The sequence below is a fragment of the Vigna radiata genome, chromosome 7, assembly GCF_000741045.1.
Source record: "Vigna radiata var. radiata cultivar VC1973A chromosome 7, Vradiata_ver6, whole genome shotgun sequence".
Lineage (NCBI taxonomy): Eukaryota > Viridiplantae > Streptophyta > Magnoliopsida > Fabales > Fabaceae > Vigna > Vigna radiata.
Window position 1 is genome coordinate 7,552,942 of NC_028357.1, and position 14,578 is coordinate 7,567,519.

Genomic DNA, 14,578 nt, shown 5'->3' on the forward strand with positions numbered 1-14,578 from the left:
AATAACCCTTTTATAGGAAGTATAGATAAATATGACTTCGAGGCACCCACTCCATAGCTTAAACCACTTCCAAAAAACCTCAAGTATATTTACTTAGAGGATGATGAAAAATTTTAAGTGATCATTTGCACCTCCCTTGATGTTGTTCAAGAGGAGAAGTTGTTGTGTGTGCTTAGAAAGCACAAGAAAACCATTGGTTGGACCCTGATGGACATTCCTAGTATCAGCTCTTCTTCATGTAGAGAAGGCAAAACCTCATGATTTTGGATGTTTTCAAGAAGGAGGTGACCAAGCTTTTTCAAGTTGGGATCATCTATCGTATATCAGATAGTTAGTGGTGAGTTCGGTCCATGTGGTTTCCAAGAAGAAGGCCTCGTTGTGGTTAAAAATGAGAGGGATGAGACCATTCCTACCAGAGTGCAAAATAGTTGGAGAGTCTGCATTGATTACTGGAAGCTGAACAATGCAACACAGAAAGATCCGTTTTTCGTTGCCCTTCATTGAGCAGATGCTTGAGTGTCTGGTAAGTAAATCTCAATACTGCTCTCTTGATGGTTTTTCTGGTTACTTTCAATTACATATTGCCCTTGAGGATTAAGAGAAAACCACATTCACTAGCCCCTTTGGCACTTTTGCCTATAGGGGGATGCCTTTTGGCCTATGCAACGCACGTGGTACATTCCAGCAGTGCATGCTTAGCATTTTCAGTGACTTTCTTCAAAATTGCATAGAGGTTTTTATGGATGATTTTACAGTTTATGGATCCTCTTTTGACACGTGTCTACTAGATACTTTGGGTAGAGTTTTACAAAGATGCATTGAAACCAATCTTGTTCTTAATTTGAAAAATGTCACTTCATGGTAGAGCATGGTTTAGTTTTAGGGATATCATATCTAGTAAGGGCATTAAAGTAGATCCTACAAAAGTATTTTTTATTTCACAATTGCTTTACCCTTCTTACGTGCGAGAGGTGTTCTCTTTTCTTGGCCATGCAAGTTTCTATCGACGCTTCATTAGAGACTTTAGCAAAAAGGCCCTTCCACTATCCAATCTGCTTCATAAAGATGTTAATTTTCAATTTGATGACAACTGTAAGCAGGCATTTGATTGCCTGAAGGAAGCATTAATCACTACTTCAATCATTCAGCCACCTGTTGGACAGTCCCATTTTAGTTTATGTGTGAAGCATCTAATTATGCATTGGGGGTTGTCTTGACTCATAAGGTTGACAAGCTTCCTAGAGTGATCTATTATGCTTCAAAGACTTGGGATGTTACCCAAGCAAACTAAACCACCGCCGAGAAGGAGCTTCTAGCTATTGTTTTTTCTCTTGATAAATTTAGATCATATTTGCTTGGTTAACATGTTATTGGTTTTACTGACCATGTAGCTCTGAAGTTTGTATTGAAGAAGGTTGAGTTAAATCCTAGACTGATTCCGTGGATGCTCTTGCTCTAGGAGTTTGATGTGCATATCCATGACAAGAATGAAGCACAAAATTTGGTATCAAACCATCTCAGCATAATTGAAAGAGTTGAGGAGGATAATGCTAATGTGTTGCCCATCCAGGATGACTTTCTTGATAAAAAATTGTTGATTGTTTTTGTTTCTTACCTTACCATTGGTTTGCAAACATTGTGAATTTCTATTGAATCTTTTGGCAAGCGTACCAATAGTCAACTATAGTATAATTATTTTTAAGTAAGAGTGTCGGTCCCATGAGGAACAACTTCAATTAAATAGATAAATTTTATCTCAAACAGCATATATACAAGGATGTTCAATCTGATTCATGATGGATTTTGATAATTTATAATACGTTGCTTGAAAGTAAAATAATAACAGCAAATAAGTGAGAGAAAGTTTAATTTGAGAAGTTGGGGTTTAATTCATCTATCTCACTTTTCTGCAATCTGAATGAATGCAAACATATAGCAACTGAGATTACCAATATTGATGCAACACACGGAAGTCATTTATACTGATTCCTCGAATAAGATCAGTTCCTTGAATATTGATTCCTCACATATCCAACAAATTGTCCAATAGTATATTCAGGTGTTATAAGCAATTGATAAACTGAAATCTATTCCTAGCATCACAGGATATCAAGTATTCTTGCTCATATCAGATTTTAGAAATACTTTCCAGTCAATTCTAAAACCCACATTCCTGAAACTATTGATCAGATAGAATCAAGCACTAATAGCAGAACAAAAATACAAATACTAAATACAAACATAAATGCTATATATAAATATTACCATATTATATCCGAGTTCGAATAGATTGCATTCAATCCCAAGAGAAAAGATCAGCCACTCATGGTGGCCATTAGCATTCTAAGAGATGGAGAAGAAGATCCTATAGCTATAGTGGAAGACTAACCCTTTTGATAACTTTGTGATTTTTTTCTCTGCAACTCTCCTTCTTTTTTACTTTCTGACTCGTAAGTATATATACTACGTGAATTCTCGCTTAAGCTAGATGAATATCGCTTAAGCGAGAAGAAACTTCTTGGAGAAGATTGGTCATTCTCACTTAAGCTAAATTATTCTGGCTTAAGCAAGAATGACTTTTAAAGAAATGGCCCTTAGACGAATCTTGCTTAAGCGAGATCATTTTAGCTTAGGCGAATTGTTGCAAGATTTCCTCTTCTCTCTTTTCTCTTCTCTCTTAATTTACCTGTAACATATACAAAATAGGGATCAATGATTTCCTTTTAATCAACAACTCGAAAACATATGATTTTGCACTTATCAATTTCTTAGTTGCTTTAATTTTTTCTCCATCGGCATCTTGAGCTGAGATTAATTTAAGAGTGATACTATTATATATGGGATGACCCCTATCTATGAAAGTTGTGCAGTGACCACGTAACAAGGAGATGCATATCGGATCATGAGATTGATTCGGTCCTGCAGTTTTGTCATTCGTCTGCACTTGGTGGCCATCTTGGCATGCAAAGGACAACTCGTAGGGTGCTTGACTGTGGATTCTATTGGCCCACCATCTTGAAAGATGCGGAGAGGATTTGTAGCACTTGTGAGCCATGTTAGAGAGCAAGAGGATCCATTTCTTGGAGATAGCAAATGCCTCAACAGTCTGTGTTGTTCTATGAGGTGTTCGATATTTAGGGTATTGATTTCATGGGTCCTTTCTCTGTCTCTTTTGGTTTCTTTTACATTCTCTTAACTATTGATTATGTTTCAAGATGGGTGGAAGCAAGAGCCATTATAACTAATGATGCTCGGGTTGTTATTGATTTTGTTAGATCTCACCTACTTTGCAGGTTTTGAGTACCTAAAGCCATTATTAGTGATCAAGCAAGAGCCATTGTAACAGGTCCATGGAGGCTTTGCTTAAGAAGCATGGGGTTGTGCACAGAGTCTTTACATCATACCACCCCAAACTAATGGACAAGCTAAGATTTCAAACAGGGAAATAAAGACAATCTTAGAGGAGATTGTCCAGCCCAACAAAAAATATTAGAGTAACAGGTTGGATGATGCTCTTTGGGCGCATAACACTACCTACAAAGCACCCATAGGGATGCCTCCCTATTAGGTTGTCTTTAGAAAGGCATATCATTTACCTGTAGAGATATATCATCAAGCTTGCTAGGTTGTAAAGACTTGCAACTTCTCTATGGATGAGGATGGAGAGGAAAGGAATTTGCAACTCAATCAACTTGATGAGATTTGTCTTGAAGCCTATGAGAAATCTAAGGTCTACAAGGATAAAACCAAGAAGTTCCATGATAGCTTGATAGTTAGAAAAGACTTCGAGGTTGAGCAGAAAGTGTTGTTATACAATTATAGGCTCGGACTCATAGGTGGTAAGTTACATTCAAAGTGGATTGGACCTTTTGTTGTTACTAATGTTTATCCTTATGGTGCGGTTGAAATCAAGAGTGAATCCACAAGAAAAAGCTGCAAAGTTAATGGGCACTGACTGAAGCCTTTCCTCAACAATCCTTCCTTGTTGGATATAGTAGTGGAGGAGCTTCTTTTCTTGATCCCACTTCTCTTCCCCCTGATTCAGGGAGTTTTCTTTCTCCTTCTCAACTTTTATTGCAGTTGTCCAGATCTTTCGATTATTTTGATTCTATTGGAGGTTATTCTTTGTTTAGAAAGGCATGTCATTTACCTGCAGAGATAGATCAACGAGCTTACTAGGTTGTGAAGACTTACAACTTCTCTATGGATCAGGTTAGAGAGGAAAGGAAGTTGCAACTCAATTAACTTGATGAGATTCGCCTTGAAGCCTATTTTAAGTTTTACAAGGATAAAACCAAGAAGTTCCATGATAGCTTGATAGTTAGAAAGGACATCGAGGTTGGAAGAAAGTGTTGGTATACAATTATGGGCTTGGACTCATGGGTTGTAAGTTACGTTCAAAGTGGATTAGAAATTTTGTTGTTACTAATGTTTATCCTTATGGTGCAGTTGAAATCAAAAGTGAATCCACAAACAAAAGTTGCAAAGTCAATGGGCACCGGTTGAAGTCTTTCCTCAACAATCCTTCCTTGTTGGATATAGTAGTGGAGGAGACTTTTTTGCTCGATCCCACTTCTCTTCCCCCCTGACTCAGGAAGTTTGCTTTCTCCTTCTCCATTTTTATTTCACTTGTCCATATCTTTTGATTATTCTGATTCTATTGGGGGACATTATTCTTTGTTTAGGTTTTTCTAGTTTATTCTTTTTTTGTTTGTTATTTTAAGCTTGTGTCTAGTGTACAATTTTGAATGCTTCTCTTGATTTATGGGTTTTGTTTAAGTGTGGTCTCTTACTTCACCCTTGGATAGAAGTTGATTGATATTGTATGGTTTGAAAGCCTTTCTTTTTCTCTGCTTGGAAAGATGATTATAAGGTTTGAGAGGTTAATTTTAATTGTGACAGAAATACCCTGTGTGAGGATTTGAGCCACTTTATGTTCTTTCTTGTGTGTGTTGTATCGCTTGATTGCTTGCACATGTGACTTGGTTTGACTCTTTTTGATGATTCTTGACTGATATGCATGTTTGAAAGTGATAAAGGCATTTTTGTTTTGGAGCCTCTGGCCAAATATGTTGAGATTGGTATTGCGCAGCAGAATGTTTTAAAGAGCGTGTAAACGGTCGATAACCAAGAGAGGAGGGGTGAATTGGTTCTTTTAAAATTTTGATTCTCTTTGAGAACTGTTATCGAACAGTTTATAAGTAAAAGGATGAAGAGATAGTGAAAATCAAACAAATATCTTGGTTTGAATAAAAAAGATTCTACGTCTAGTCCTTAATCACTATAAAGAGTGATTAACTTTTTCACTAGAAATCAGTTTCAAATTGCAATAAGAATAATACAATAATTAAGAGAAAAAAAACACCTTCCTTCGACACAGGATGAAATAATAACAACTCAATCAACTTGAAGAGAACCGCTTGCACCTTTAGACACACTAACCACGGGCTTCTCCTTTCCCAAGACTTGATTGAACTCACACTTAAACTTAGAGAACTTCCTCATAACTATTTTGTGCTCTCAAAAGGTTTAGGTAGCCTGTAAAAGGTTTAAGAAGGTTGTATATATAGGCCAAGGGTCAGAAAATGAAAAGATAGTTTCCAATTGCCAGTGATAATCGATTACCATAATTGATAATCGATTATTTCAGTTCGTTATGGGTTTTTAGAAAACGTGATAATCAATTATTCTTAGTGATGATTAATTATTTCCAAACCCTGGACAATATCAAAACTTGCGGTGATAATCGATTATCCCCTGTGATAATCGATTATTGCTGAGACGAACTTCTTTCCGTTTTTGCTTGTGATAATTGATTATCGCCTGTGATAATCGATTATTGCCACAAGAAATCACTAAGTTGTGAAACTTCTAAGTGTTTTACAATTGAAAATAAATTCATATACAAGTGCTTTCTACGAGGAATGCTTTTAACATTTACAGTATTAGATTCTTCAAGTCTTCAAGTCTTTAAGAGCATCATCATCAAAATCACTTCAAAGCAATAATACTTCTCATTGGTAACAAAATAAGCCAACCTTGATCTAATCCTTTTGATAAGTCCTTTGAGTCATTGTTTTTCCCTTTTCTTTGTTTTGAAGCTCGTACATTAGCCTTAAGTGAAAAACTCAGATCACCTTAACCTTAGGGAATTTTGGAGCTTTAGAATTGTTTTGGGAACATGTGTGGTCTTCTTGGATTCTTATGAATTGGATAATTGGTTTTCTTGGTTTTTATTGTGTAAATATGTTCTTGTTGTGTAAGTGTTCTAAAAAAAGAAAGAAAAAAAGATAAGGCAAGAAAAGAAAAATAAAAATAAAAAATGAATGGTGGAGTCAAGAAGAGGTTGAAATTAGAGGTTTTGTGTGTACTTTTATTGTATTTTCACTTGTTCTCCATTGCTCTTTTATTCCTTTGGGTTTGTAGCTTCTCATCTATATTTTATCCTCCCTTGTCCTTGGTCTTATTACAACCCTGAAAAGACCTTTTGATTTGAACATGAATATGTTTTGAGTGTTAATATTAGAGGTTTGCCAAGTCTGTTTGTTCCTTGCTTTCTTGAGTGCATTGAGTTGAAATTGTTTACCCTAGACACTTGAAAGATACAGTGATACAATGCATCTTGTGAGGTTCTGCTGCTTTTGACTCACCTCTTGAGATGATTGATTATTTTGCCATGTCTTGAAATGCTTGGATGATTTCCATGAGTATCTTGTCTCTTTGACTCTTTGTTTGTTGGATGTTGTCTACTTCTTTTTATCTCTCCAGGATTAATTGATTATTGTGTAAATATGTTTGTTTACTTATGTGTCTTGTTGTTTCTGTTTCCTGAGGTTGTGTCACTCTCTTGATATCTTCCGAATTGTTCCTTGATATGCGTTTTGATTTTGCTCAAGAGTGCAAAAGCCTAAGTGTCGTCTATTTTGATGAATCATTATTTTCTCCTATTCACTCAGTTTTTTGCACCGAGTTTAATTAGTGAATTGTGATTAACTGGTTGCTGAATTTGCACTTATTCTAAACTGCACTAGTTGCTGAATTTGCTACATTGAAATTGGAGAAAGGTTGGACATGAGCTATATATAATCTGCTACAACAAGTTAAGAACTCTAATGGTCAAAACCAAACAACTGCAGCTACCTACAATAGAAGGTGATAAAGAATACAACTAGGGAGGAAGACTTGGTACTTACCACAGAGAAAAGAAATTGAACTAATTGGAGTAGTTTATGTAGAATATCACCTACTTTAGGAAGGTTTAGTCATTTGTAATTGGAAGTTAGGCTAGTCATTAGGTACTTAGGTATAATAATAATTTTGTAATTTAATGGTAGTTATAAGGAGGAGAGAAATCAGAAAGTAAGAGAGAATTTAATGTATGTAGGTTTATGTACAATGTAATGTTTTAAATATTATTGAACAATTTAATGTGTGAAATGGTTTGCATAAATTATTTTTTCTGCTTAATTTGTTTGAATTTCCAGGTAAATTGAATGGATAAGATTAGAAAATAGGCAAAAGCTTAAAAACAAATAAATATGACGTAATTGATATTATTTGTTATAATAGGTTGAATGTCCACAACACCTGTTATGATAAGTGATCCAAAGTTTGCCATAAAATACTAAACATATAATGATAGATAAACAAAATTATGTCATAGAAGAGAGAGCTACTATGACACATAATCAAAAGTATGTCATAATAAATTGGATCTACTATGACAGTTTTTATGTGAACCTTCTATGATTATAAGAAGTATGACGTGAGAATACATACCATAAAAGGTTAATCTTACCTGTCATAAAATGTTATTTTTGCATTAATACTTACATCATTATTTTTGGTTATATCTTTTATATATATATATATATATATATATATATATATATATATATATATATATATATATATTAAAAAAATCTTCTTGAATAAATATAATATTTTGTAGCATTATACTATATTACGATTTTCTTATAAGTTTTGTAAATTATACTAGAACGCATTGTAGACTTAATGAATATTAAATTATTAATTATAAGAAAATTAAAATAATTAAATGTCATCTGAAATAACGGTTAAACTTTTAATTATTAAATTTATATACTACCATTTACGCATTTGTTCACGTGATTATATCATTTTAAAAAGTGCAATTAAAACATTGACTAAAACCATAAATAGTAAAAAGGCATTAAATTTAAAGATGATATTTTGGAAAGATACCGATTTTAAGTTGACTTCAAATTTTTAAATTATGAGAATAATTTAAGGAAATATTAGATTCTGCTTTATCTTTTCATTGACTAAAGTAATTAGGTAAAAGCTACACCTATCTAATTTAAGGTATATAATTAGAAGAAAATTATCATAGGAGTTTCCTTAAATAACTTTTTATTGAACAAATATATTTTAAATAATTAGATATACTACCAGTTAAATATTATTTCATGCAACAAGACATTGTAATTAAAAATATTACATAATTATAACATCTAATAAAACAACAAACCGTGCAAAGTCATTACAAAGTGATCAAAATAGCCTCAGTCAATGTTTTATAAATGGGGGAATTGCAACTGATTTATCTCACTGAGTTTTATTAAATGAAAAATACACATAATAAAATGATACTAATTCTTTTATCATTTTAAATAAATATTTTCTTTTTATATTCTCAATAAATAATCTATTTCTTAATTTTTTTTAAATAAAATTGCTCACTTCCCTTATTTTATTAAATAAAATATTCACTAAAATAAAAGTTATGAAAAGTCAAGTTTTAAAATATTAATATAAAAGGATTCTTTATAAATAAAATATTAAATGATTTATATAACCTAGAATATTGTTGTTGTTTTTCCTAAAATGTCATCTAGGAAACATATAACGAAAAATTCTTTTGAACCACTGTATTCGAAAATCAACAATTGCAGTTTCACTTACCAAATGTATGTATGAACATCTATTCCAAGACAAAAGAAAAATTACATCATACTCTTATTTTTAAAATAGATAGTCAATTAAATTATGTTGTTTTTTAAGTTATATTATTTTAAAACGAATGACATTAATTAAAAATTTAAGGGAAATATCTAGTTTTTAAAACCAGTGAAAGTTAGAGTTATAAAAAATGGACACAGTAAAAGTACATCCACTTAACAATTTAAATAATGATATATGACAAAATTTCGATACACAATTATAATATTATTATAATGGATTGAAAGGTGGGTGCATGTGAAAATAATAATATACCATGAAATTTTAATACAAATTATAATATTATTATAATGGATTGAAAGGTGGGTGCATAGGTTCTTTTAAGGTCGTCGGATGACGTTAATTATCGAGTAACAATGATAATTTTAGATTCATTTGATACATAATCTAAGAATTCAAAAAGTATAAAGTTTTGTAATTAAAAAAAATAAAAAATAAATAAAGATAGTATCAAATAAATGTAAAAAATTTAAGTGTATCATATAATTATTATTTTGATATCACTCTTTTGATACAACAATCTTTTCTTTACTTGTTCTTTTTCTAGAAATTAAGAATTAAGATTTGTTAAAATATTTTATTTTTATAAAAATGATCAAAATGATAATTAATAGTGTGGAATAACCTTTTATTTTTCTTGTTATTTTCTTATTATTTTCCATAACAATGTGACAAGCAGAGGCATATATACACAGTCCCGTTCTACTTGTTTCTGCGCATAATCAATAATATCTTACGCATATTCAAGTGTGAAAGATGGCAAACAAAAATGCTTCTTTGCACATATTTTTCTTCCCATTCCTGGCTCATGGCCATATGATACCTTGCGTTGACATGGCCATGGTGTTTGCTGCAAAAGGCGTGAGAACCACCATAATCACCACCCCACTCAATGCACAAACCATCTCCAAAGCTATACAAAAGACGAAAATTCATCAAACCAAAGAGATCAACATCCAAACCATCAACTTTCCTTCTACCACCGAGACTGGTTTACCTGAAGGATGCGAACACGTTAACACCCTCCCATCTCTAGCTTCATTGTCAGCTTTCCATAAGGCTACCAGGTTGCTGGAAGAGCCCTTTGAGCAACTGTTGCTTCACCACCACCCAAATTGTGTTGTTGCAGACATGTTTTTCCCATGGGCAACTGATTCTGCTGCCAAGTTTGGAATTCCCCGGCTCGTGTTCCATGGGATGAGTTTCTTCTCATTGTGTGCTTACGAAGTAATGAGGTTGTACGAGCCTTACAAGAACACTTCTTTTGACTCAGAATTATTCGTTCTCCCTAATTTTCCTGGTGAAATCAAAATGACAAGGTTGCAGGTAGGAAGTTTTTTTCGGAAAGATGACGTGGAGGCGAAGAGATTCTGGGAGGAAATTCATGAATCAGAGGTGAGGAGCTATGGGGTGGTTGTTAACAGCTTTCATGAGCTAGAGAAGGATTATGCAGATCATTATGTGAAGAAATTTGGGAGAAGAGCATGGGCCATAGGTCCGTTGTCTCTTTGCAACAAGGATAAGGAGAAGAAAAGATATAGAGGAGGAAAAGAAGATGAGCATGAATGCTTAAAGTGGTTGGACACGAAAGCAACTGGTTCAGTTGTTTATGTGTGCTTTGGGAGCATGACGAAATTTCCTGATTCTCAGTTTCGAGAGATTGCTTTGGGACTTGAGGCGTCAGGGAAAGAATTCATGTGGGTAGTGGGGAAGAGAGAAAAAAATGAAGAAGAATGGGTTCCCGAAGGATTTGAAGATAGAACGAAAGAGAAGGGAGTAATTATAAGAGGTTGGGCACCTCAAGCGTTGATTCTTGAACATGAAGCTATTGGGGCGTTTGTGACTCATTGTGGATGGAATTCAACCTTGGAAGGTGTGGTAGCTGGGGTGCCTATGATCACTTGGCCTGTGGGTGCTGAACAGTTTTACAATGAGAAGTTGGTGATTGAGGTGCTGAAGATTGGTGTGCCTGTTGGTGCTAGAAAATGGAGTAACTTTGTGGCAGATGAGGATTGTTGCATAAAGTGGGATGCTGTTGAAAAGGCTGTGAAAAGGGTATTGGCAGAAGAAGAAGCAGAGGGAATGAGAAAAAGAGCAAAACTGCTTGCTCATACGGCAAAACGGGCGGTGGAAGAAGGCGGCTCTTCCTACTCAAATTTGGATTCGTTGGTTCAGGAGCTGATCCCCCTTTCCCTTTAACGCGCCTCAAATATAATGATCATCCCCTTCTTCAATTCATATTTGTCGCAAGAAAACCAAACTATTGAGTTATCTTTAATGATTAAAAGTTTCAATTCAATGTGTCCGTTATTTTCAACTCCTACCACCAGCCACTCTCCCGACAAGGTCTACTCCTATCAATACTTAGTTTCAGTTTTGATTCATTATCACATGGTTTTGATCATCTTAGTCAAGCAACCAACATGTCATCAACGACACTTTTGTTGGAGTTTTTACGTTCTCTCGCCGTCTTTTGAAGTTGTGAATCTGTTCCCCTTTTTATCATGTGTGGTGGCACGTCTCATCTCCTCTCATGCAGTTATTCAAAGTTTCAATGTTGTCTTTTTTTCTTTTTCAAGTGTTTTTGATTGAAGAATCTTGGATTTTTAAGGTTTTCCTCTCTGTTATATTTGTGATTTCTTCTACTGTTGTCTCTTCTCACCTCCCTTTTGTCATTATTGTGTTTGACTCGTCCATATATTTTTTTTTTTTTTCGTCGCAAAGATGTTTTTTCTAGTTTAGTTATAGTCGTGGTAGCTCTTCAACAATGTTCTCTTTATCCACTAGATGTCAACAATGCATTATTTAACGATGATTTACAAGAAAAGATTTGCATAGAGCAACCTCTCAAATTTATTACTCAGGAGAGTCTTATGGGTTGGTATTTTGTCTTTTATATCGTAGTCACAAATCATTAATAATTTGGTGGTATCAGAGCCTAGCCTCTCCCAGTACGGTGTGGTTCGAGGACGAACCAGACGGAAGCTGGTGGGCATGTGACACCCGGGCACTAACGAGGGCGGAGAGTGATCGCCGGTGCAAGAAGCATGGTGCAGGGGGCACAGACAAGGAGCGGCTCCTGGCAGGCTTCGAGTGGAAGGGGCACATGGACGAATCGAACATACACCGGAATGAGAGAGATCTGAAGATTGTATAGGTATGGGACTATACAGTTGAAAGATAGCTTAAAGGAATTGATTTGACTACTCATATCAACAAATGCATTTGCTTTTCGGTAGCCTAACTCATAAGAACTCCATGGTTAAGCGTGCTTAGCCTAGAATAATTATGGGATTTTAGAAGGAGATATTTTCATTAAGTTTTTATGAATTATATTAGTAATAAGATTCATACATATTTGTATGCACAAGCTTGAAATGAATGTTAAATATATATATATATATACATATATATATATATATATATATATATATAATGTTTATCTTATCTTTATCTTTTATCTTTAATTAGTTTATTATTATTTATTATTTGTATTTTATATTTAGCTTATATTTTTTTTATTATAAATAAAGGACCTTAGGTATATATTAGATAAGAAAGATCAATTTGATATATAATTTAATTTTAAAACATTTAAAAAGCTGAACTACTTATTCAGACAAAGCTTTCGTTTTATGAAAAAAAGTTATTCCTAAGCTAAGTTTCATATTTAAATACATACAATGAAATATGATTTTTGAGTTAAGAGTAATATAAGTGTTTTATAAAAATTTAACTAATAGATAATTAGTATTTTATTTATATCTAATCTTTTATTTAAAATATGGTTAATTATTTTTTTCTAAAATTTTAATATAAAATTAAAGTTTTTTTAAATTTTAGTATATTTTGATTTTAATTTAAAATTTGAATGAATATAATTATTTTAATTTAACTGTGTCAATTTTTTTACATGTTATAAACCATATTTAAAATTATTAAACGATATAAACAGTTTTAATGATAATTTAAAACATGATTTAACACGTTAAAAAATACATATAAATTAGAATAATCATATTTAATTATTTTTAAAATTTAAAATTATAGAGAGATAAAGAAAATTTAATTTTGACTTCACGTTTGAAGCTTTGAAATATATTTAATTTTTTAAAATATTTATGAAAATATAATCGATTATTTTTGGATTTTATACTTTCTCCGGTGAAAACTCTTGCGATATATACTAATCCGAAGATATAATGAGTTTAAATTTGTCATTTTCACGGCAAAACTGGAATTCCCGGGACATTCTTTTGAAGACTTGCCGCACAGTATTAGTTCCCAGGTGCAATTAGAATTGTAATTATGGTTGAATTCCGAGTTTCTGCTTTGATCAAGTTAAACGACGGTGCATAGTGCAGAAACACGGTTACGGTTGATGAAGCGGTTTATTTTTACCAACAATGGTTGCGGTTGAAGCAAATCTATGTGAACCTGTATTGTTCGTTGAAGCAGGTTGCAGATGTGAACGTACGTTGATTGATCTATTATCGAAGCAGCTCCTTACATCAATTTATTCGGTGCAATAGTATCTGTTCGGTAGAGGACCAAGATTTTGGTTATGAATGGCCGATCAGATTTTCCAATTTTTGGCAATTTTGTTAACATTGAATGGAAAGTGCCGACTTTAAGTGGTAAATTTTTGCCAGCTGTTGGATTATTTTTGGCGTTTCTAGAAACAATGTTGGTTCAACATCACGCAGCCGAAGCACTAACTCTGCGTAGTGACATGACAGCTGCAAATTAATTTGGATCGAATTGAGTCAAACGCTAGTTTAGTGAATCAGATAGCTATATTGGTGAAGCAGATCGCTTCATTTAGTACCGCAATGGATTCGAACAACCCTATAAACGACGCCACTTAATTCGTCGCACAGATTCTCATGCACTTCATTTATTAATTCGTGATTCAAATGTTTGGTTGTATTTGATTCGACATAGTTTCATAGTTCATAAGAAATTCTCTCTTCCATTAGGGAAAACGATATATTACCCTTATCAGACAGAAAAAATGTTTGGTAAAAAGAGAGAGACACTTTATTTTTTTCATTTTTTTACTTATCAACAAATTTTTCTATCAATAAAATCGATTGATAATACATATTTCATTTATCGACGCATATGTCAATAAAATCCGTCAATAATGCATATTTTACTTATTAATTAAAAAATTTGTCGATAAAATTTGCCAATAAATGAAATATACGTTACTGATGAAAAATTCATTAACAACTACGTTTGTAGAACGAGAAGGAATTTTTTCACGCATTTTTCCTCTTTGTCTACGAGGCAGTATTGTTATATATTCTTTTTCTCGTATTTCTTCCCCATTTGCACGAGAATCTTCTCTTACTTCTTTATCTTCCACTCCATCTTTTTCTTCTCTTCCACTCCATTGTAGCTACAAATCAAGATTGTCTTCATCTTCTTTCAGCAAGGTCGTCGCTCCGTTCAGTCAGGCCGCCTCCATCTTGATTCAGTCAGACCGCCTCTATTCTTTCTCTTTCACATAACGATGCAACAACGCATTGCCACCACCGCAAACTGCCACCACCACACGCTTTGCTCAAAG

The 14,578-nt window shown here is 33.4% G+C and overlaps 1 protein-coding gene across 1 annotated transcript; it reads left to right on the top strand.

Annotated features, from left to right (window-relative positions):
- The first annotated feature begins 9,745 nt into the window (after positions 1 to 9,745).
- Positions 9,746 to 11,939, top strand: LOC106767590 (scopoletin glucosyltransferase). The gene has a single exon (XM_014652513.2). The coding sequence runs from the start codon at positions 9,760 to 9,762 to the stop codon at positions 11,200 to 11,202; it is 1,443 nt and encodes a 480-aa protein (XP_014507999.1). The 5' UTR covers positions 9,746 to 9,759; the 3' UTR covers positions 11,203 to 11,939.
- The last annotated feature ends 2,639 nt before the right edge of the window (positions 11,940 to 14,578 follow it).